The following is a 26,456-nucleotide window of genomic DNA, read 5'->3' as shown; positions in this document are numbered from 1 at the left end:
TGTCATTGTTATTCCATGTCTTCACAATAAGCTATTATTATTATTATTATAATATTAATCATAATTATTATTATTATTATTATTATTTCAACAGTGTGTATATATGTTTCATATTAAAAAAAGATGCATACTTATTAATATGCGCAGGCGCACAGTTACGTGTTTAAATAATGTTTATGGGCCGATTTCACGTAACAATGCGCTGCGTACTACCGGTGACCGGTTATCTATTGAATGCGTCCCGCAACCGGTTTCGAGTTACACAAGTACCGGCGACCAGTGTATTTTTAAATTTAATATTATTATTATTATTATTATTATTATTATTATTATTATTATTATTATTATTATTATTTCAACAGTGTGTATATATGTTTCATATTAAAAAAATGCATACTTATTAATATGCGCAGGCGCACAGTTACGTGTTTAAATAATGTTTATGTGCCGATTTCGCGTAACAATACGCTGCGTACTACCGGTGACCGGTTATCTATTGAATGCGTCCCGCAACCGGTTTCGCGTTTCACAAGTACCGGCGACCGGTGTATTTTTAAATTTAATAATAATATTATTATTATTATTATTATTATTATTTTAACAGTGTGTATATATGTTTCATATTAAAAAAATGCATACTTATTAATATGCGCACGCGCACAGTTACGTGTTTAAAAAGGTTTATGGGCCTATTTCACGTAACAATGCGCTGCGTACTACCGGTGACCGGTTACCTTTTGAATACGTCCCGCAACCGATTTCGCGTTACACAAGTTCCAGCGACCGGTTTCCCATTTCGCATGAACTTTCCAGTATTAGGTGTTGTTTGTTTTTCCTCAAAAGCTCTTCTCCACCTCTTTTGTCTGCACTGAGAAGAGGGCGCGCAGACGTTGGGCTCTGCAGTGTGTTTGTTTTTCCGATGACGTTTCATTAAAAAACGTCTGCGCGCCCTCTTCTCCCAGAAGTGTTGGTATTGTTACTTCTCACCTCTTCTAACCAATTTCTTTCCATCTTTCTTATTCCATCAGACACTCCCGAACCCTAATCTCCTCATCCTCTCCACTGCCACCCAACTCACCCACCATCAACCCGTCGCTCCACTGCCGCCCAACTCCCCCACCGCTGCAACCCCATCTCTCCACTGCTCCAGCGCCGCCGCCCCACCGCCGCAACCTGCCGCTGCCGCTCTACTGCTCCAGTGCCGCCCCACCGCTGCAACCCTGCCGTCCTCTATTCCCCCATATCAGGTTTAATTTCATACCTTTTGTTACTATTGATGTTTGGTGTGTAGGTTCTGTTATTATTGAGTTTGGTGATTTTAGGGTTTATTGAACCAGATTATGCTATCTCGTAGTGGTTAATACATGTTTTGATTGATTTTGGTGATTGTTAGGGCTTATTGAACCAGAGTGTGTGTTTGTTTGTCTCGTGGTAATGAATACGTGTTTTGATTGTTATTTTTATGCTATAAACATTTTCATGATTTTACTTGATAATTGTTGCTATGTTAGGCGTTAGTTTGTGGAAAAGATAATTGCTTTGAAGTTACTTGAACTGTGAATGCTAGCTAATATATCAAACATTAACTTGTTATATGTCTTCTGAGATTAGATTAGATTAGATTTAGAATAGTTTTGGTAGTCTGCAGTTATTAAAAAACAAACAGTCTTCTTGTTGCAGACTGCAGAGTTTTGGTCCACCTCTTCTGCTACAGATGTTGGCAGATGTGGTTTCGTAGTCTTCTGACATTTTACCTCTGAAAAACAAACAGCACCTTAGTATTTTTAAATTTTATATTATTATTATTATTATTATTATTATTATTCAACAGTGTGTATGTTTCATATTAACAAAATATGCATACTTATTAATATGCACAGGCGCACAGATGCGTGTTTAAAAAGGTTTTTGGGCTCGATTTTGCGTAACAATGCGCCGCGTACTACCTATTGAATGCGTCCTGCAACCGGTTTCGCCTTACAATAGTACTGGCGACCGGTTACCTATTTCCACTAGTCGTATGTTTTGCAATAACGATAAATAAGAGTCAAGGACAGTCGCTATCTAGAGTGGGTTTGTTTCTGAAGGAGCCAGTGTTTTCACATGGTCAACTATATGTAGCATTATCTCGAGTAAAAAGTAGAGACGGGCTTAAACTATTAATATTTGACAAGAACGGTAATGTTACTAATACAACTGTGGTATACAATGAGGTATTTAAAGAGTTATGACATCTATATTCAAATTGAAGTTACATTTATTTATTGTAATTCGACTTATGTATTGACTTTCGTTTGCATTTTATTTTATGGAACATTGTAGTTCATATATTGGTATCCTATTTAAACTTACATAGTTACATCTTTTGTTTACACTTAATTCATTTCATAATCTGTCACATTATATAAGTGACAAATCATTACTAATTTTGAATTTTCGGTACTGGTATGGTATGGTACCAGTACCATCCCGACCTCATCCCTAATCACAACTGACTGGGGAGGTTTATGAGTTGGATCACATTGTAGTACCATGTTTTTTTTAATGTTCTTACTTTCCTTCAGTATAATACTCGTATTTATTTGCATGTAAACTGTACTTCTTTTTTAATGTTTATATATTTTATTTCTATTTAAAATGTTAATGAACGTATGCTTATGTTTTTATTGGGCTGTTTACGTTGTATAATAATTTTTAACTTATTTTATTATATTTAAAACAATATTTATTATATCAACATTCTCACCGACAGTAAATTTATAGGATTCATGCAATATTTTTATTATGTTATCTATTTTTTTATATTTCTTTAAATTCAAATTTATTTTCTTCAACCTGTGTAACACACGGGTCACTAACCTAGTATATGTATATTACAATCTCACCGACGCAACTAATTAAGGAATTTCGATCAATTTGATCTCGTTTACATAATTAACGAAAACCGTTCATACCAATATAACAATAGACCACTAATAGATCAATATAATCTAATTAAACCCTACTGCATCCTCTCCATGATCTCGCGAATCAAAACCCCAAGTTTAATTTTATTATGCAATGCGCAGTCATCGAACATGTTCGTCCTTTTGGGCCGTCAACTGTATATTGCCGTTTGCTATCAATCCATTAGCCTTTAAGGTAATTGTTATATGTAACAGGTTCGTAATTAACCCATATCCAGTAACACTTACTCTAATTGAACGATCATTAATCAGTTTAATAGATTAAAGAATTAGGGTTTATATGAATTTGGGGTTTTTATCATATTCTGTATTTTAATATATTGTTCTCATGTCTTAACCAATTGACGTGCTAGATCAGATGGTTTGGAGAGTGTGTTTTGGTCAGAGACCTAGTGGTCGCGGGTTCGAATCCGGCCACTCGGTTTTTGCGGTTTTATTTTTTAAAACAGTTTTTGTTAATTATATTATTTAATTTTAATAATTGATAAATTATGATTAGCTATAAAAAACGTTATTTTATTTTACCGACACCATTAAGTTTTACGTTCTTGACAAATAATCTCATTATAGATTTTTGGTGTGTGTGTATATATATATAATTTATAACCATTATAAGTAAATATATTTTTAAATAAGGGTAATTTTATAAATATTAAAAAATAATGATGTTAGTAAATAAATGTTAAACGATAACATTAATTTTTACTCAAATAATTACAATAGAAATTGTTCGTTCAATCAATAATATTATAATCCCAAACATGATTCAAATCACTGAAATCCTAAATAAATTATATATGTTATACCATTTATTATTAACTCATAATATTATATTATTTAACTAGGAATCATTGTCGATGTATCCCGAAGGATTAAAGTTTCTCACATCGTTCATTGATCATTTGTTCATTTCCTCAGGTGAGTAATCACTCCACTATTTTACTTATTTTCAATGTTTTGGGGGCTTATGCGTACTTTTATCAACCTTCACTTTTACACATTTTATTATATTCTCAATTGCAAACTATTAATATTAGTGTTGTGTAACAACTGAGTGACTACTTGCTATTTGTTATTTGTTTATGTGTTTATTTACCGCATTCGGAGAGGTCCATCATTATATTCACATCATGTCATAGAGGTTGGCGTCTGATCGCATGACAATGGTTTCACCGACAACTCATTCTTGGTAACCAATGTCCGATTCGCATGGCAACGATTTAGCCCATTCATCATTATTTGTTTACAATGTTATATGCTATGGTTTGATTTTATATACTTATAGATAACAGTTTTGCTCTTTACTGATCTATTATTATAATGTTAGTGTCAAAACTGGTGATCTACTAATTCAACATGTGTTGTTAACAAAAATATATTTTGTACGCACTTGCAGGTTATCAGGTTGGTTGTTTAGAAAGATGAAGATCACGTAGAGATGCCTTTTATTATACAACTTATTCAATAATTAATTGATCATGTTTTAGTTTCTTTATACTTGACGTACTTAACTGTACTTGTTTTATTTAAACAAATTAAATAGATATTGTCATTTATTAATTTGCATGATAGTATCTTACGAGCTGTGAGCAATCAGTTCGTGCCCCGACATTTTCGCCTTAGGTTGGGGTGTGACAGTTCGTACTATTTCTGAAACCGCGGGTCCAATAATGACTGCTTGATTAGGATACTTGTGATTTAAACCCTATTTTTCAGGTTTGGTTCTTGCGAAAACCTTTGGTTCCTTAGCTGGTTTTGACCCTTCAGTCACAAAACAATGTTTATTGACATGTATTATTTACACTCATGTCCTTGTAAGAATTCCTACCATATCGTGCATTGTAGAAGGATTGGCGTTAAAGTCCCCAATAGCTTCCCGACCCAAAATGACATCGTTTTTTTGATTTTGCTGGTAAAACCAAAAATTTTACGTCCTTGGTTCTTGAATGCACACCATTGCTTAATGTAACATGGAAATTTATTACTTTTCGCGGGTGTATAACTTCATACCAAAACCCTGTTACCGACGCATGAATGCGCTTCAACCGAGCTTTGTCTTCCTCATCCAGTTGTTCAAAGCACTGCTCATACATGATATAACATGTGCTTCCTGTGTTGAAAAACACATACTGCGATCTATAATGACCGATCAATACAGTGATGATCAGTGGATATTTCATGGATGGTCCACATTTAACCCTCGGAAACAATATTGCCTCACTCTTCTAATCATCATCATCTCTGATTTCATACCGCTTATGTCCGCGAGATTTTCCGCCCTGGTTCATATGTACGGTATGATTTTTAACTTGTTTCTTGGGTGGCCATTATTCATGTGCGCGGGCTGTTTGTGTGCCCCTTGTCTGACATTTTTCAGCAAGTGTTCAAGTTTCCCAGATTTGATAGCCTCTTCGAATTCATGCCTTAGGCTAATGAAATCATCTGTGTTATGACCGATATCGTCATGAAAAATGCAATGTTTGTTTGGGTTTAAGTGTGTCCTTCCCACATTGTCTTAGGCTTATTGAATTTCACGTTTTCCGTTGTCAAAATTTCAAACGGAGTTTTGGTGAGAGGAGTCCAATTTCGATCCTCTCTTCCTTGAAGAGTATTTTTTATTTTTGGACAATTAGGGCTCGTGCATCCGACACATGGGATGGTTCTGCGGACGGTTGAATTCGCGATCAAATGGACATGTGTCCTTGATTGCTAGACCGATTGTTCTTTGGCACATTTTTAAACGTTGGTTTTGGACTTTCACGCCCCAAGATTTTTTCAGTTGCCGCAAACGTCTTTATGGTTGTCATGGTCCCATCCAAAGTTGTAGGCATATCGTCTTTACCCGTCAAACATCTGATTGATATGTTGTAAAACAAACTTGTTTTTCCACACCATTTATCATTGTTTTAGTTGTTTTTATATCAAATATTTAATGTTTTTAACTTGTCTTAGCATAATTTTACATAGTTATATATTTATCATTGTTTGGTTGCGGGTTTGAAAAAGAGAAAAGAACCGGGTTTATTGAAGAAGAAAAGGGCCTTTATGATCAAATTTTGAAGAACAAAGTTAAAGACCGGCCCGAGCCTATTTGTGTGAAGCATTGCATAAATATAATATATTATTATATAAAAATTAAGTAAACCTAAGACCTCAAAAAAGAAGTTGGGACGGCAACATTAGAAAATCAAAATAATACTAATAACTTAAGCTAACACCTCTAATAATAGATCCATTCGGCAGTAGCATCGAAAGAAAAAAAAGACGAAAGAATAAAAGATCTTTAAAAAGTCTTGAGGTGTGAAGAGATCAACCACAATTATTATTTATTGGTGGAGACCATTCTTTGGAGGGGTTGAGACACAGCAGAAGGATATTATTATTTTGAAGGTTTATGTTTTTATTATTTTCATAAATTGAAAACATGATTTACATATTATTATTTTATTGTTCGTTATTGAATATGAGTAACTAAACTATTTGCACTACTTAGGTTGAGATGAATATTGATTTTGTTTGACGGCTTATTTGGTTTTGATTTATCACATGACGTATTATTATTGAAAGACTTTATTTAATTTGATCTTTGGTGTGTTGAAATGATGTTTTTATATAATTATTGCTTGTGATTCCGCGTATGACTTTGATTGATTGATTGTGTGTCGTTCGGTTAGGGTTCTACGTTTAGGTCTTAGACTTGGTGTTTTTGATCTGTTTGTGGTTAGCGCGACCATAGGAATCTTGAGTGTGATTAATTATTAAAATTCAGTAGGTTCACCTTCCTTGCGAGCGAGGGGTAATAGGGAGTCGGTTTGTCTCGTGTCTTTATTCGGTTAGGTTAGAATTGCGCGAGAGCGAGTTATGGTCTTATCCTGTTTAGTTTTGTGTGCAAGTATGTGTCTTAGATTGAGTTAGACATTGTTACCCCTTTATCCCTATAATTCCTAGTACCAATTTTTAACGGGTTTTGTGTCGTTGAGTCCAAGAGGATATGCGTCATTAGGGTACCTTAGTAATCTTTTTCCCGGTGCTTTTATTCAATCTTCTTTGATTTATGAGGGTTAATTGGTGAGACCGAGAGGTGATATAACGAACTTTAATTAGCCTTAGTTGATTATTTTAAGATCCCGGTGTCATGTGATTAGTTAATTTCGTTAGCTGTTAAACTATCAATAGGATTCTTGCCTAGGTAGTCGTTTCGCCATATTCATTAAAACCCTGTCAAGTTTTGTTAAGTTTTCCAGTTAGTTTTGTTAAGTTAAGTTAGTATAAATTAAATAAAAAGAAAATAAAATTAATTAAATATTATTAGGGTAGGACTTGGAGTAGGGTTTATAATCTGAGTCGTTCTCACGTGTCTTCGAGTTCGATATCCGGACTTTCCTCATCTTTGTTATACACGACCGGTACACTTCTCGTTTGTGTGAACTAGGATAGACTGTTTGGTTTTTAAAGCTTAGTTGAGATTCGTGTTTATTATTTATATATATTTTCGCACATCAAGTTTTTGGCGCCGTTGTCGGGGACACAGTTTGAGGCGATTAGAGAACGACCCGAGTTTGGGGACTTACCTATTTTCCGCTTACTTGCTTATTTGTTTTTAGTTTAATTTTAACTTAGTTAATTTTAGTTTTTCTTTTTAGTCGTATGCATCGTAGCCGCTCACAAGGACCGCCGAAGCTTGAAACGTATGACGATATCGAGAAAGTCCAGCCCGAGAAAGAGCGTTTTATTTCACTGACAGGTTCTGATTCTTCTTCTTCTTCTTCTTCTTCTTCTTCTGTATCTTCTAGGGATAGGAACATGGGTGACCAACCGCCTAGGAGAGTAGTAGCTGACTATGGTAGGCCGACACCGAATCCTCATTCTAGCATTACCTTACCGAACGGTGCCGCCGCTGGCAATTGGTCCATTCCTGCCGATGTCATGCAACTCATCAAGACTGTACTCCAATTCCAAGGGCTAGAGAGTGAAGATCCTTCAAACCACATCAAAATGTTTGTTCAAATTTGTAAAACTTTTAATATCGGCAACATGAACGATGAAGCCATCTATCTCCGTCTTTTTCCCTTCCCACTCGCCGGAAAAGCCTACAAATGGCTAAAGGAGATTTGTTTTTTCCGCATGAGGTTCGACGAGTCTTTCGGGGAAGTTTGGGAAAGATTCAAGGACCTCCTTCTTAGTTGTCCGCATCATGGTTTAGATAAGTGGATACTCATCGAGAAATTCTAAAATGGAGCCACTCAGCACGTGAGAGAGATGTTGAACCAAACTACTAATGGGAACCTCCTCAAGAATAAAGATCCCAATGAGTGCGTCGTGCTTTTTGATGATCTAGCAGCGAGCTACGAGGGGCACGGGGGCATAAATTCTTCCACATCATCAAGAGGAGTACTTCAGGTCGATTCGAACACTAGCATGCAGGCGCATATTGATGCTTTGAACAAACTCGTTTGAGATCTTACCGTTGAGAGCGTCGCGAAGTGTGAGGTTTTTCGAGGGGGTCACGACACCATTGACTATCCCATTAAGCCAGATAGCAATCAGGAGGAAGTTGGCTTCGTCTACATACCCTTGAGATATCAAAACCCCGCCTTAGGCGGGAACACTGGCTGGAGAAATCAGAATAACTATCGAGGTGGACAAGCTAGTGGCTACCAAGCCCAAAACCAAAACCAGCGTCAAGAGAATCTATTCGGGCAGGATGGGTTCTGGTCAGGAGAGTTCGGAACAAGTGGGGAGAGAGGAGAAGAAAGCCTCACTAGAGGAGACGATGGCTGAGCTGCTGAAGAGGAGCCGAGTGACAAATGAGGCGAAATTTGCGGAACACGATGCTATCTTGAAGAACCAAGCCACGTCTCTAGCTAATCTTGAGCGTCACGTTGGAGAGATTTCCTGCCAATTATCCGAGAGAGCACCAGGTTCACTACCAAGTAATAACGAGAAAAATACGAGAGGGTTCGATAAAGCAGTGACTACTAGGAGCAGTGCTAGAAGAGAAAGACAGGCTGATCCTTCAAGAGTTGTCACACCTGCGGTCGATGAAGAGGAACAGGTGGACGAGGAGATCCAGATAAAGCCTCCTCCGGCCGAGGCACACCAGCAGACTATTCTAGCAAGTACGAAGTCGGCCGATATACCTTCATTATCATCAAACCCACCTTTAAGAGTCTACAAACCCAAGCTGCCTTATCCTGGGAGACTCTGATCGGAAAGAGACGGGGAGCAAAGCTCCAAGTTCCTTGAACTTCTCTAGCAGCTTCACATGAACATTCCTTTCCTTGAGGCGCTTACTCAAATACCCAAATATGCCAAATTCCTCAAGTACATTCTTTCCTATAAGGAGAAGTTAGCTTAGGTCTATTCTATTCGGTTGAGTGATGGGTGCTCTGCAGTATTGCAGAGCAAGTTTCTTGAATAGATGGCCGATCCTGGGAGTTTCACAATTCCCTGCATCTTAGGCGACGATACGGTTCGACATGCTTTGGCCGACCTTGGGGCCAGCATCAATCTCATGTCGTATTCTCTGTTCAGTAAATTGGGTCTTGGCGAACCAAGGCTAACTCGAATGAGTATCCAACTTGCTGATCGTTACGTGAAATACCCACGAGGGGTGGTCGAGAATATGCTTGTTTGTATCAACAAGTTCATCTTTCCGGTGGACTTTGTCATTCTGGATATGAATGAGGATGATAATGTCCCCCTCATTTTAGGCCGGCCATTTCTTGCCACCGTACAGGCGTTGATCGCCTGTCCGTTAGGGCAAATTGATTCTGAAAGCTGGGGATAATAACGTCACCTTTGACATAAGACAATCACTCAAACACCCCATGTCGGCGGACGACTCCCTGTATTTCGTTGACACCATCGTAACGCATGTGTGGCAGTTTTTCACTAACATTTGTGGACGACCTACCTTGGATCCATAGATCCTCGATGAGGAGATTTCAGAGGTCGGTATGGTTGCCATGACCACTAAACCATTGATGGATGACACCGTGTCACCACCCCTAGATTCAGAGTCAGCTGTTGAGATCGTGCGAGACGATCCGAGAGACCTACCTTTCGTTTAGAGCCCTCCTCCTTCCTTAGAACTTAAGGATCTACCCGATCAATTGGAGTATGCATTTCTGGATGAAGAGAGGAAGCTACCCGTCATCATCGTGTCTGCCTTGACGGAAGTCGAGAAGTTGAAGTTGTTGAAGGGATTAATCCCTCGTTCTGCGCTCATAATATCCTAATGGAGGATAATTTCAAATCCGTCATTCAGCCTCAACGGAGGCTTAATCCGAAAATGCTAGATGTCGTGAAGAAAGAAATCATCAAACTCCTTGATGCGGGAATCATTTTCCCATCTCTGATAGCGCCTGGGTGAATCCGGTCCAAGTGGTTCCCAAAAAGAGTGGCATGACTGTCATCACCAATTAAAGGAACGAGCTTATTTCCACTAGGACCATGACAGGTTGGAGAGTCTGGATCGACTACCGCAGACTGAATGATGCCACTAGGAAAGATCACTTTCCTCTATCTCTCCCGATGATCAAGAGAAAACCACATTCACCTGCCCCTATGGTATAAACGCATGCCCTTTGGACTCTGTAACGCTCCAGCTACTTTCCAGCGATGTATGGTGGCGATCTTTCACGATATGATCGAGGATTCCATGGAGGTCGTCATGGACGATTTTTCTGTCTTCAGGATTTCTTTCGATCATTGTCTCTCCCACCTTGATAGGATGATGGCTCGTTACATCGACACCAACCTAGTCCTCAACTGGTAGTAGTGTCACTTCAAGGTACGCGAGGGGATCGTCCTAGGACATAGGATCTCGAGTGCAGGGATCGAGGTCGATGGAGCTAAACTTGAAACCATTTCTAATCTTCCCCCTCCCGCTTCTGTGAGATCCGTACGTAGCTTCTTAGGTCATGCAGGTTTCTATCGCCGGTTCATTAAATATTTCTCTAAAATTGCGAGACCGATGACCAAGCTACTAGAGAAAGACGCTCCATTTGTCTTTTCTGAACAGTGTATCGAGGCGTTTGATCTTCTAAAAGACAAACTTGTTAATGCCCTGATCATGATTGCCCTAGATTGGTATTTGTCATTCGAATTGATGTGCGACAAGAGCGACTATGATGTAGGAGCAGCGCTTGGATAGCGGAAAGAGAAGCACTTCCACCCGATCTACTATGCGAGCCAAACCTTAAACAGTGCTCAGGTGAATTACACCACCACCGAGAAAGAGCTGTTAGCTGTGGTGTTTGCATTTGATAAGTTTAGGTCCTATCTTGTTTTGTCCAAAACAGTCATCTACATGGATCACGTTGCCATTCGTTATCTTTTCAACAAGCAGGACGCAAAGCCTCTTCTTATCCGATGGATCCTGCTGCTTCAAGAGTTTGATATCGAAATCCATGATAAAAAGGGGGCCAAGAAAGTAGCGTCCGATCACTTTCCACGTCTTGAGAGAGCCGAGATTGGAGATGCTAGGGTCAACATCAACAACCATTTCCCAATAGAGAATCTCATGTTTGTTAGAGCCCAGGATGACGGCTACCCGTGGTTTTCCAATATCTCAAACTTTCTCGTCGATGGTTCCCTCCCTAGGAGGATGTCTCTTAAGCAAAAGAAGAAATTCTTTGCTGACGTAAAGTTCTACATCTGGGATGACCCATTTCTTTTCCGCATAGGTGTTGATCAGCTGGTGAGGAAATGTGTAGATGTTGAAGAGGTGTTGATCACCATGGTGTTGTTCTTGCTGCTAATAAGGTCTTCGATTCAGGATTCTATCGGCCTTTGATTTTCAAAGATGCTCATGCGTTCATTAAAAGTTGTGACCGATGCCAGCGTGTTGGTAACATCTCATCCCGAAATGAGATGCCCCAAAATGCGATTCAGGTTTGCGAGGTTTTTGACATTCGGGGTATTGATTTTATGGGCCCATTCCCGTCGTCTAGAGGTAATAAGTACATATTTGTGGCAATTGATTACGTCTCCAAGTGGGTCAAGGCCAGAGCCTTGCCCACTAACAACGCCCGACTTGTAGTGAGATTTCTGAAAAATCTTTTCTCTCATTTTGGTGTACCGAATGCCTTGATCAGTGATCGAGGTACTCACTTTTGCAACGCGCAGATGGAGAAGGCGTTACAACGCTATGGGCTCACCCATCGGCTTGCGACTGCCTACCACCCATACACTAGTGGACAGGTAGAGGTGAGTAACCGGGGCATCAAACGCATTCTTGAGAAGACGGTTGGGCTAAACCGAAAGGACTGGTCTGACAAATTAGATGATGCCTTGTGGGCTATCAATACAGCGTACAAAACTTCGACCGGTTCCACACCATTTCGGATGATTTATGGGAAAGCCTGTCATCTGGCTGTTCAATTGGAGCACCGTGCTTCTTGGGCGCTTCAAACAGTTAACCTTGATCTTTTGACTGCTGGAGTTCACCGTTTCCATCAGATACATGAGTTAGAGGACCTTCGCGATCATGCCTATGCACACTCGTACAATTACAAGCTTAAGACCAAAGAGCTGCATGATAGGAAGTTGAGAGGTGATAAACAGTTCAAGTGTAGGGATCGGGTTTTGCTATATAATTCCCGATTATCGTTATTTCCGGGGAAGCTGAATTCCCGATGGTCAGGTCGGTTCACCATTACTGAGGTATTCCTATATGGCACAATTGAGATTGAAGACGAAAGTGGGAAGTTCAAGGTGAACGGTCACAGGTTGAAGCACTACATAGGCGAGCCAATTGTTGATCAGAAAGTCAAGTTGTTCTACCTTGACCTACTCACCAAGGCGTAAACGTGTTGGATGCATCACTCGGGAGACAGCCCGAGATGTAGAGTGTGTATTATGATTTTCTTTATTATGTTTTTTCATTTAATTTTTGTTATTTATAAAAAAAGATATATAAAAAAAATTGAAATAATAAAAATTTAAAAAAAATTAGAAAATACAAAAACACAAAAAATATGTTTATTTCTTATGTGTGTTCTGTTTTGTACGCCGCTACATGCGAGCGAGTTTGAGTTATTGTAGGTATTTTTATGCGCGTGGTAGCTCTGATGGCGTTTTGGAACTTGTTACCCCGAGGTTGGGCCACGAATGAAATGCTATACGGTCTTCAATTGATACAAAGCTGGTGAGGATTCTGCATACAAACCAGGGGAGTAACCCGTTCTTTGTTTTATTCTTGAAAATTTTAAGTTTTATTTTTATTTTATTTATTTTATTTCTTTTCCTTATTCTCATCGAGGACGATTTCATTCTAAGTGTGAGGGTGAGAGTTTATTTTACTTAGTTGCAATATATATATATATATATATATATGTATGTATATATATTTTAAAAAATTAATAATAACATTTTTGCACTCTTTCGCTGAGAATCATGTCGGTTACTCAAGTTTGAGGGACATATACTTGTATATGTAAACGGTCATGTTATCTACTTGTAGACATACGGGATAGCCATTTACCTGAAACTGAAAGTGTCTGGGGTGACTATTGTGTGTTTTGCTCTTTCGCTGAAAATTATGTCGGCTACTTAAGTTCGAGAGACATATACTTGTATATGTTTGGTCCTGTTATCTGCCTGCAGACATACGGGATAGCCATTGACCCGAAAACCGAAAGTTATTGGGGCGACTGAATTTAAAAATAAAATAATAATAATAAAGTTTTAAAGAAAAAATGTCCCTTGAAAATTGTTTTTCTTCTACGTTAAGCAGGAAATGATATTATTACTGTTGTGTTAACAAACTCTCTGAACTTTTGAAAAATATAATATAATAATAAAAGAAGAGATGGTTTGCATATCTGATTTGCGATGTGTCGGTAGGCCCAACTAGCTTTGATAGTCCTCTTTAGCACATTTTATATATATAATAATTTGAAAAAGAACGGTGAAACCAAATTTCGATGCTTAGGGAGGATTACCATAATCTAAAAACGTTGAGATGTTAAGACTTAGATGCACTCAAACCAGCACACGACCACATGTGCATCTTTTTACGAGCTTAGAAATAGTTATATACATTAGGGTGATATAAAAAATAAAAAAAAGTTGAAAAGAAAAAAAGAAGTATGTTTTGAAAGTGTATTATGAAAGGTTGTTCCAAAAAGCAAATGATTGTGAGAAAGAAATGTATTGTAAAATGCCAAAGAAGCGTTCTCAAAGTTAGTAAAAGAGGCCAAAGATGCACATACTAGACGGGACTTAGAGTTACGTGTTACCAAGGGGATAGTGACTCTGAGGATACACTATTGGGGCTCGAAGGTCCTTAGTCAATAAATATCAAATTAGAAATTTATAGGACAAAGTCCAATAATATTTATAAATAGCTCGTACGGCCTCCACAGGACCATTCATCCATCAAAATTTCACCGAGTGCATCTAATTAGTACTATCAACGAGTCCTTGGCTTATGGTGATGTAACACCCCGTAACCGCAGCGGAAACGTAAACGGGATGCAACAGACACCTCTGATATCAACCACATTGTTTATAAAGAAAACTGAATACATTAATATACTTCAAAATTACATTATCTCGTATTTCGTTACCGTCTAGGTGATACACACATCATACAATACGATACATAATTCTATTTATTATAATGTATCTTAACATCCCGCACGCAAATCTTACACACATCAAGCACTTAGCACGTAAGCAATCACTTCATCTTAGTTGTACCTGAAAAGCATGTGAAAAAACAGGTCAACTACGAATAGTTGGTGAGTTTCACAATTTGAGTAAACCATGATAAATCCATATCACAATATAATATTATCGATGTAATTATGCTGAGCCCACAAGTGAAACCTCTGACTATCCACACACAACCCCCGTGGCATACTCCGCCCACGGACCTGCCCCAAACCGCTATGTCTAACATTACATAGCAAAATATATATAACAACAAAATAGACATGTGCAACTGGCTGGGAAACATCAGCAAATCCATGCCGGACCAGTTGGGTTTGTCAGACCAATAGTACTATCCACACTCTACCGGCTTTCAGTTAATCACTCGTGTTCCGGGGCCTTAGAATGTTAGCAACTCAGACAATTACCATCTTAGTACATTTCCGTACGATTCCCGTACAATAAAATATATATAAAAACACGCAAATCCATGCGTTCAGTATGTACTTAAACATTTCAGTAGTAACATGCTTCCGCCCCGAGAAAATATTTAAAAAACAATTCAGAAAAAGGGGCTCGTGAAACTCACCTTAGCACATGCAAGCAGGTAACAACAATCATTATCAGTTAACACGTCCAATCTGTAATATGATCCCTACGATCGTTATTATACAATTATAGTTTATATAATCTTTAACCGTGTTAACCAGTATATCTGGGGACACTGTTAACCCAGTACTGTAACCGTTCCGGGGGCAATGTTAACCCAGAAGCACTTCTCCGGACTCAGATTGTGATATCATTTAGAGTTCCATGGTCACAATTTCTATTAGTTTGTTTTCCCCGTTTTGCATACCTAGCACGGTTATCCGTTTTTACGTTCCAAAATTGAGTTTGGTCACACACGACCCGAAAATAGTCGTTGACTGATAATTTAATTAAAGATGTGAAATTAGAGCTCGGTTTAGACGCCCCGATTGGCCGCGGGACCCGTTTCCGTCTTTAGTGCACCGGAAACTGTTAAATCGTTTAAAATTGCCCAAATCATCCGAATTATTTTCGGATGATTTATTTCTTGTTTAACTCAGTTATATGAAAATAGTTCATTTTTAGGGTTTTTATACACCAGTCAGTTCGTCTACCCGAACTTGGCTGGTTTACGCGTTTTATATTATAAAAGTTCACTTTTATTCCAAATAAATATCCGTTCATCCTCGGATCTTGAGATTTTGCACAAATAACATTTTGACAGTGGGGAAATTAATAAAAATATTTCCAGAATTAATTTTTATATTTAAAATTTATTTATCTATTTTTAAACACCATTTAAACACTAAATATGTCGTAAATACCAAACGACCTTCGAAAAATCCCAAATTTTTCCTGGATGTCCCTTGCCATCCATATAGTCCCCTGTAATTTTTCCAGAACCAAAATCTCTTTTTACATGCCATTTTCACTAAAACCGAGTTAGAAAACCCTAGAACTTGTTTAACCGAAAAGCCTACTTAGACTTCTCCAACTGACCTAAAATTTTGTGTGTGACTTTTACATGTTATAAAAAGCTTATCTGCAATTTTCCAGAATTTTTCATGATATTTATCTATTTTTCACCATTTTTAGCCAAAACCGAGCATTAAATTCACCAAATATTCATCCTTTGTCCAAAAGTTACCAAATATTCACAGAACTCATATTTTCATGTATCTAACACCTCTGTCAAATTTCATGACCTAACTCTAAACCATCAACAATCTGTCCAAAACACAAACTTCATACAAAAACCGAATATACCTTTTGTACTACAAGCTACAAACTCGTCTTTCCGCCTTATCTACCACTAAATACAGAACCTACAACCAACATACCACAATACCAAGCAAGTTACACTCACGATCAAGCCTCTTACACTATAGTTTCGGTTATTGCTTTAAAAACAAAGATTTAACCGTAAAAATTCGTTTTTGGTTCGTTTAACTCCTTTCTTGGACCAAGATCCCTTGTATAACCTGTATACATCACTTGATCATGCAAGAATCGGTTTTCATCTTTGAAACCTCATTTTCTTGCAAATAAACTCAAGAAACGAAGACGGAAACGTAAATAACTCGACCTTTACCTTGGTTTTCTTGCTAAAAATCTCGGGTTTTAGATCATGAAGTTGAGAGAAGGAGAGGATCTTGAAGGTTTGATGTAAAAAAAAGAAATGAAAGCTAGGGGATAACACCCCCATTCCGATCGGCATTCAAAGGGGGGTGGGGTGGGACCCACTTCTCCAATCTTAGCCACATGTTTGGATTTCGGAAATCCGGATAATGTTTTGGATAATCTGGTTCATTTCGTTTTTCGGTTAAATGTTTAATTCGGCTTAAAACGAGGCTAAAACGGTCGTTTTCGGCTGAAAAATGAAATTTATATAAAACCGATTTAAAAACTTTAAAAACTTAACCCATGACATTTATTAACTTAAAACATCATATTATTAATTATTGCGCATCTTTTTCGGCTTGATCGATCATCTCTTGCTCGGTTTGGTATTGAAGGTTTCGTTTAATGTACCGACGTATCATTAAATCGAAATTCTTTTTCTGTGCCGTACTTTACTTATCCCGAAGCATTAATGCTTCGTAAAATCACTAAATATTATAGATATCGTCTATAATTGAACCCTCGATTCATTCGGGTTCCAATAACTATCGATCGATTAATCGCATATTCAATACGATGAATTATATTTTCACGTACAATCAATTCAGTGAACCATGTATTCTCGTATAATTACTATGGTAATTCATGTACCCGACATTAAATATAGCGTAACTATTGTCTACCGGTTAGGGCATACCTGGTTTCGTCGGAATCGTTACAGGTGATTTGTCAAACCAGTCTGCTTTGACTCTAGTTCTTCTAGCTCTCTTTGTCTGAGATGGGGTAGGTGTAGTCGTAGCTTTTAAACTTAAAACGCTTAATGCAATTGGGGGCTTGATTGGTTAGTGGGTGGGTTTAAAGTGGACAAATATACCGGCAATCGCGGTCAATATGTCGAGTTGTTTCTATTTTTTTGATAATGTTAAATAATCTGGGGGTTTGTTGTTTTCACTTAGTTATGATCCTGTATAGATTTCTTTTTTAGGGACGAAAAAGTCTTAATCTGGGAATGTTTGATGTGTTGTAAAACACACTTGTTCTTCCGCACCATTTATCATTGTTTTAGTTGCTTTTATATCTAATATTTAATGTTTTTAACTTGTCTTAGCATAATTTTACATAGTTATATATTTTTCGTAGGTTGCGGGTTTTAAAGAGATAAGAACCGGGTTTATGGAAGACGAAAAAGGTCTTTAAGATCAAATTTCGAATAACCAAGTTAAAACCCGGCCCAAGCTCATTTGTGTGAAGCCTTGCATGAATATAATATATTATAATATAAAAATTAAGTAAACCCTAAGACCTCAAAAAAGAAGTTGGGACGACAACATTAGAAAATCAAAATAATAATAATAATAACTTAAGCTAACACCTCTAATAATAGATCCATTCGGTAGTAGCATCGAAAGAAAAAAAAAAGAAGAAAAAATAAATGATCTTTAAAAAGTCTTGGGGTGTGAAGAGATCGACCACAATTATTATTTATTGGTGGAGTCCATTCTTTGGATGGGTTGAGACACAGCAGACGGATATTATTATTTTAAAAGTTTATGTTTTTATTATTTTCAGAAATTGAAACATAATGTTAGTGCACGGTTTCGGTGTCCGTAGTGATCGAATAAGTTATAGGTTATCTCGTCTTTGTATTTAATCTATATCTATTGTGAATTGGGCTTTGGCCTATAAATAGGTAGATTATGTCATAGTTTAGGTAGAGAACTTGTACATAGATGTAAATTATCCTCTCCAAAACTTATTATTCTCTCTAATGTATTCATCCATATTTATCAATAAAGTATATATTTAAAGTATCGATTTCGTGTTTATGCATCGTATTAGCGGCTAGATCTTGGTCTCTATGTTTATTGTTCATCATTGAATATGAGTAACTAAACTATTTGCATTACCTAGGTTGAGATGAATATTGATTTTGTTTGACGGCTTATTTGGTTTTGATTTATCACATGACGTATTAATATTGAAAGACTTTATTTAATTTGATCTTTGGTGTGTTGAAATGATGTTTTTATATAATTATTGCTTGTGATTCCGCGTTTGACTTTGATTGATTGATCGCGTGTCGTTCGGTTAGGGTTCTACGTTTAGGTCTTAGACTTGGTGTTTTTTGATCAGTTTGTGGTTAGCGAGACCATAGGAATCTTGAGTGTGATTATTTATTAAAATTCAATAGGTTCACCTTCCTTGCGGCCGAGAGGTAATAGGGAGTCGGTTTGTCTTGCGTCTTTATTAGGTTTGGTTAGAATTGCGCGAGAGCGAGTTTTGGTCTTATCCGGTTTAGTTTTGCGTGCAAGTATGTGTCTTAGATTGAGTTAGATATTGTTACCCCTTTATCCCTATAATTGCTAGTACCAATTTTTTGTGGGTTTTGTGTAGTTATATCCGAGAGGAGATGCATCATTAGGGTACCTTAGTAATCTTTTTCCCGGTGCATTTATTCAATCTTCTTAGATTTATGAGGATTAGTTGGTGAGACCGAGAGGTGATCTAGCGAACTTTAATTAGCCTTAGTTGATTATTTTAAGATCCCGGTGTCGTGTGATTAGTTATTTCCGTTAGCCATTGAACTGTCAATAGGATTCTTGCCTAGGTAGTCGTTTCGCCATATTCATTAAAACCTTGTTAAGTTTTCCAGTTAGTTTTGTTAAGTTAAGTTAGTATAAATTAAATAAAAAGAAAATAAAATTAATTAAATATTATTAGGGTAGGACTTGGAGTAGGGTTTATAATCTGAGTCGTTCTCACGTGTCTTCGAGTTCGATATCCGGACTTTCCTCATCTTTGTTATACGCAACCGGTAAACTTGCCGTTTGTGTGAACTAGGATAGACTGTTTGGTTTTTAAAGCTTAGTTGTGATTCGTGTTTATTATTTATACATATTTTCGCACATCAATGATCAGGTCTTTGCTACGGACGTTTGCCGGAATCCCCCCCCCCCCCAACATATTCTCAATGATCCATCCATTTTTTTGTCTTTCATTGTAAAACCAGGTTATGAAGTCTTCAATTGATTGATTGTCCATGCGGAACACATCCAGAACATCTTAGGTGGCCTGTGTATGCGTTTTCTATTGGCTAAAATGTTGGGAAAACTTCCCCACCAGATCGTCCAAAATTTTAATCTGACCATCAATAAATTTCTCAAACCAATCACGGGCGGCTCCAATTAATGTTAATGCAAACATATGGCAGCAATATGGCAGTGTTAATCCGTTGACTCCATCGACAGCCGTGAAGTTTAACAAGTGATCACTAGAACCAGTCATGCCATTGCACTTGCCTAAACTGCTAGGGATATGGCAGTTACTGGTAATGGCTTTGTAGCAATACACGAGATAAATTTGACTTTTCGGAAAAAGAAGAAGGACGATAGGGCTTCGTAAACTCTACTTCAGCATCATTGTAGAATTCAGTGTGCCTCACAATCGCGCGCAAACGACTTCTTTCCTCCCTTCCATGATCACAGCTATCATAACTTGGGTATCTATAGAAATCATTACTATATGTATCATCACACCTCCCGCAGTAAGCATAACTCTGATCGTACACGGTTTTACGGGATAAACTCCGCTCCACCCGACGACCTCTATCATGAATTCCACCTTCTGCAAAGCCTTCTGAGCGGGTCAAGGTTTTCATGTTGTCCTTTAGTTGGCTTATCCGCACCGTACGTGGGGGAGAAGGAGATGAGAATAATGACTCCTCATAATTCAATGCCCGTCCTTGAATCTGCTAGTCTCATACCGAGCGCTCGTATTCCTCAATAATTCGATCTTGTTGCCTCTACATCAATTCTTCTAGAGTGATGAATGGCCTGCCAGACCTGAATTTCTGGTGATGTTGGTGGACTGGAGTTCGTTATCCCCTGTGTCGGTGTTGATCTTCAGATCTGTTCTCCATATCCACAATTCGACAGTGTCGACGTGTTTCAACAGTCAAACGACCGATGTCGTCTAGCGAAGGACCACCATGTACAACATCTCGTTTTTCTGTCAAAGGAGCGTCAATCGGAGCTTGGAAATCTTGACTCATTTTCATCGATGAAATAGGAAAAATGTTCTAATTCACAAAAAAAAACATATGGCGCCAATAAAGAAACAATTGATCTAATTCAAGATATAAATCAGATCTATATTTCCACTGGGTTAAGTAATAGGTAATGAAATGACTAAAGGAGTAAGGTAGCCTGATTCCGATGAACTCCTGCAAAACAGAAACACCGTAAGTCTCGTTACGGGAAGGACAAGAGGGGGGTCTTCCCGTAACTGCCATCCGACATGAGAATAAGTATCTGTCTTTTTTGAGAGAAAGTGCAAAGTATTTAGTTAAGTACAAGAGGTTGTGCATGAATACCTTCTAGTGATTTCAATAAATATTATAGCAAGGGGTTTAGGGAATATGATTGGAGGAGCTGTCGTTTTCGTGAACATGCTCTCCTTAACGGAATGACACGCGTCCTTCTTCTATTGGAGCTGATAACTAACCATGTGTAAGGTTGTTAGGAAATATCCTGTTGGCCTTTCCTTATTGGCTAGAACGTCATGTGCCCTTCTTTATGGAATAAATGTCACTATCAAGGGGATATTTCTTTTGGAAGATTATTTATTACAAGTGTTTCCTTACACGAGTGGCTTTATGGTCCCGAGGGTGACTCAACTTTTATCCTTTTGACATTAACTCGTCATTTCTTCCTTGCGGAAGGTTTATGCGGCTTGCGGGATCTTCGTTTGTGTGTCCAGGGTGACCCCGCATGTATTATTATCAGGGTTATAGGGTCGTTTCTACACCCTACCTCCATAAATAATAATAATAACAATAATAATGATAATAACAACAACAACAACAACAACAATAATAATAATATAATAATAATAAAGAAAAAAAGGAAAAAAGAAAAATCAAAACCAGGCCTGATTGTCTAGGCTCAACATCATTAGTGAAAACTCCAAGAGAGTGTGGTTATGAAACAAACAATTCAGACAATATAGAAGTCACTCATGAAGATCCTGAACCAACAACACTCACTTCCCAAGCTCCCTCTAAAACTGAATCTGATGAGTTGCAAGTTGATATAGCTTGCACTTCATCACTCAACTAATCAACCTTTTTCTTATGTGCAGGAACAGCCCACTCCTCTAAATGACATATGGTACATGGATAGTGGTTGTTCTAGGCACATGACTTGTGACAAGAGATCTCTTGTCAATTATGAAGAAAAGTATGAAGGTCCTGTAGCTTTTGGGAGTGATGAAAATGGTGGAAAGATTGTTGGAAAAGGAATCTCAACAAATGGGAAAGTCTCATTTGATAATGTATTTCATTTTGAAGGTCTTCAGTACAATCTACTGAGTATATCACAAATGTGTGATAAGGGATACAAAGTTAGTTTTAATGATGCAAACTGTTTCATTCTAAAACCTGAGTTTGTAATTCCACCTGAAATGATTATGATGATGGCACCAAGAAATGATAACTTGTATGAGCTGAATATGAAAGAAGCTGTTTCAAGAGGAGGTGCATGTTTTGTTTCCAAATCCACTGAAAATGAATCAAAATTGTGGCATAGGAAACTTTGTCATGTGAACTTGAAGAAGATGAATAGACTTGTCAAAGGTGAGCATGTCATAGGCTTACCTACAATAGAGTTCAAATTGGAAGATCATTGTAGTTCATGCCAAAAAGGAAAGCAAAAAAAATGTACTCATAAGCCAAAGCTCATCAACTCAATTGATCAAGTACTTGAATTACTTCACATGGATCTCTTTGGTCCTGTGAGTGTGCCAAGTATAGGGAAGAAAAGATATTGTCTTGTGATCATTGATGACTGTTCAAGATATACTTGGGTTTATTTCCTAAGTACCAAGGATGAGACTGCAAAGTTGATTAAAGGTTGTGTAACACTGATTGAGAACAAGTTGAATAAGAAAGTTAAAATGATGAGAAGTGACAATGGTACTGAGTTCAATAATGGAGTTATGCAAGAATTTTGTGCAGAGAAAGGAATACTACAACAATTCTCAGCTCCTAGAACTCCTGAACAAAATGGTGTTGCAGAAAGAAGAAATAGAACCTTGATTGAAGCTGCAAGAACCATGTTAGCATATGCAAATTTACCTGTCACTTTTTGGGCTGAAGCCATAAATACAGCATGCTATGTTCAAAACAGGGTACTTGTTAACAAAAGCATAACAAAACTCCATATGAAATATTTCATAACAGAAAGCCTTATATCAAGTTTTTCAAGACCTTTGGATGCTAATGTTTTCTTCTGAACACTAGAGACTATTTGAAACAAGTTTCAAACAAAATCTCTAGACTGTTTCTTTGTTGGATACTCTACACACTCAAAAGCTTACAGAGTACATGTGAAAGATCATTTGAGTGTTATAGAATCATCTGACATCATCTTTAATGAGAATCAATTCAATACAGTTAATGATGCAGCATGGCTGTTTGATCATGAGAAATTGATAAGGTCCTTCAAGATTTATCCTGAAGACTTTGATGAATCTTTCTACAAGATCAGTGAAATTGAAAAGACAAAGAAGAAATCATTGGACTTGGAAGTTATGGAAGAAGGTTGCTAGAAAAGAAAAGGAGTATACTTTTGTGAAGAATTCCTCATGTGACATTGGTGAACCTGATCAAGAAAACAATCACAATTTTGAACATGATCATACTGAGAACAATAAGACAATCAAGATGTACAGAATGATCAAGTTTATAATAAGAGTGACACAAGCAACCAAGCAAGTGGGAAGAAGCTGCATCTACAGTAAGATTTCAAGATCTATTTCAAAGATTGAACTTAAAAAAAAATGGTGCATCAACTTCAGGACAACATAATGATGAAGCACCAGAATTTCATGATGCAGAATCTGATTTGATCATTGAAGAACCAGATCTCAATGAAACAAATCTTGACACAAATCTGTCTACAAATATGATTATGCACACTCCTTATGTGGAAAAGAATCATCCTTCTGAAAACATCATTGGAGATTTGCATGAAAGAGTTACCAGAAGTCAGTCTGAAATTGCAAACATCTGTCTTTACTCTTGCTTTCTATCCCAAATTGAGCCAAAGAACATTGCTCAAGCACTGAAAGACAATAGTTGGGTGGAAGCAATGCAAGAGGAACTGGCACAGTTCAGAGACCTACATGTGTGGGATCTTGTTGATAGGCCAAGAGACAGATATGCAATAGGTACCAAATGGGTTTTTAGAAACAAAAGGGATGAAAGGGGTTTGGTGATTAAGAATAAAGCTAGACTTGTAGCACTAGGATGTCTTCAAGAAGAAGGAATAGAGTTTGAGGAAGTCTTTGCACCTGTTGCAAGACTTGAAGCTATCAGGATCTTTCTTGCATATGCTGCCTCAAAGAACATTAAAGTGTTCTAGCTTGATGTTAAGTCTGCATTTCTAAATGGAAAGATTGATGAAGAGGTGTATGTAGCTCAACCTCCAGGTTTTGAGGATCCAATGTATCCTAACAGGGTGTATAAGCTAAAAAATCCCTTTATGGATTGCATCGGGCTCCTAGAGCATGGTATGATGAGCTGTCAAATCATCTTCTTGAAAATGGCTTTACAAGAGGAGCCATTGACAAGACACTCTTCTACAAAAGAAAGGGATCAGACTTGCTTCTGTTACAAGTGTATGTGGATGACATCATCTTTGGATCTACAAATGAACAAATGTGCATGGAGTTTGAAGGGGTAATGAAGTCCAAGTACAGCATGAGTTCTATGGGAGAAATGAACTTCTTTCTTGGATTACAAGTTCAACAGAAATCTGAAGGGATATTCATTCACCAAAACAAATATGTGCAGGACATCTTGAACAAGTTCAACTGTCATGAGTACAAGACTGCTTCAAATCCAATGGACATCAAAGAAAAGATGATTGCAGATGAAAAGGGGGAGCCTGTGGATGAACATGAATATAGAGCCAAAATTGGATCTCTGATGTATCTGACTGCAACAAGACCAGATATCATGTTTGCTGTATGTGTTTGTGCAAGATTCCAATCAAGTACAAAAGTCTCCCACATGAATGTTGTTAAAAGAATATTCATATATTTTAAGGGAAGACCAGATTTAGGGATTTGGTACCCAAAGAACCAATCTTTTGATCTGAGTGCATATACTGACAGTGATTATGATGGCTGTAATATGAGCAGAAAGTCAACCTCAGGAGGATGTCAATTTTTGGGTGAAAGGCTAGTGTCATGGCAATGCAAGAAGCAGACTATTGTTTCAATCTCTACTGCAGAAGCTGAATATGTTGCTTTATCTGCCTGCTGTGCACAAGTTCTATGGATTCAAAATCAGATGCTGGACTATGGTTTGAATTTTCTGAACACCCCTATCCTTATTGACAATGCTGCTGCATATTTTACTGTTAAGAATCCAGTTCAACATTCTAAGACTAAGCACATTGAAATCAGACATTACTTCATCAGAGACTGCAGTGAAAAGGTTTGATTGAAATGCAAAGAGTTGATACAAGTGACAATTTGGCTGACCTATTCACCAAACCACTTGATAGAAACAGGTTCAACTTTCTTCTGAAAGCCCTGGGAATGATCAACTCTGATGAAATCTGATTAAGGATGTGTGCCTAGTTATGAGACTCTATATGTTAACTGATTATCCTATTAGAGGTCATAATGAATGTTTAGTGAATATGCTTAGTTATGTTACTTGAGTATGATAATGATTATGTTACTGAATATGTGAACCGATATGTGCTTTAACTGATAATAATTGCAAAGCTTTTGACATGATTGATCTGATTGATATGCCTGCTTGATTATCAGTTGATGTGCATTTGTGATATTAGGATAAGTGTTCTTGTTATGAATTATTTGGAAGTGGAAGCTTATCTGACATCACTGCTAAATTGCTTGAATATGTGATTTATCTGATCTTTTGATGTTATTAAGATAGGGTAGAGGTTGAATGTTTGTACTGTCTACTTGTCTTGATGATATCATGTTTGATTAAGATTTGATTATGTGTTACAACTGTTTGTGTCAAAATGAGTCTTATGTCAAAACTAAGTGATAAAATGAATTCTCAAATGAATTTTGCATAAATACTTTATTTTGGTCAAAACATGAGCAAGTTGATTAATGGTGTAGAGATATGATAAGATTATTCAGTTCAAGCTTTGAAGAAGCTTAAAAGAAGGATTTTTTAAAGAAAAGTCTCAAGTAGTTATTTTTTCTTAAAATTATATCATTTGCCCAGTTGGAAGGACATGCACTTGTGTATGTTTGGTCCTTAAATCTCTACAGATTCAAAGGATAGCCGTTGACCTGAAAACTGAATGCATTTGGGGCAATTATAACTTGTTTCTTATTCCTTCACTTAAAACTATGTCAATAACTCTAACTTTGAAAGGACATATATTCACATGTATGTTTGGTCCTTTTGACCACTTTTGGTCAAACAGGATAGCCATTAACCTGCCAATTAAGAGATATTGGGGTGATTGAATATTAAACTGTTAATATGGGAAATGATAGTACATTGACTACTTAGCCAATCATATAGAATTAATAGGCTAAAAGGACCATAGTATAGTCATTAACATGTATGGTTGCTTTCCCATGATGATGTAAAATCTAAGGTAATATAAACATAATAAATATGCT

The 26,456-nt window shown here is 37.4% G+C and overlaps 1 protein-coding gene and 1 long non-coding RNA gene across 2 annotated transcripts; one reads left to right on the top strand and one right to left on the bottom strand.

Annotated features, from left to right (window-relative positions):
• Positions 1–566: 566 nt before the first annotated feature.
• Positions 567–2,787, bottom strand: LOC143577028 (uncharacterized). Its single transcript, XR_013143043.1, has 2 exons — positions 1,947–2,787; positions 567–734 (listed from the first exon to the last, which is right to left on the bottom strand). It is a non-coding gene; the product is annotated as an uncharacterized LOC143577028 (long non-coding RNA).
• Positions 2,788–12,098: 9,311 nt separating this feature from the next.
• On the top strand, positions 12,099–12,779 carry LOC143577025 (uncharacterized). Its single transcript, XM_077060974.1, has one exon. The coding sequence runs from the start codon at positions 12,099–12,101 to the stop codon at positions 12,777–12,779; it is 681 nt and encodes a 226-aa protein (XP_076917089.1).
• Positions 12,780–26,456: the final 13,677 nt, after the last annotated feature.

Source organism: Bidens hawaiensis, unplaced genomic scaffold (genome assembly GCF_021521415.1).
Source record: "Bidens hawaiensis isolate Kalapana, Puna unplaced genomic scaffold, B.hawaiensis_p1.1 tig00028456_1, whole genome shotgun sequence".
NCBI lineage: Eukaryota > Viridiplantae > Streptophyta > Magnoliopsida > Asterales > Asteraceae > Bidens > Bidens hawaiensis.
The sequence above is the reverse complement of the archived record's forward strand: the minus strand, read 5'-3'. Positions and strand labels throughout refer to the sequence as shown.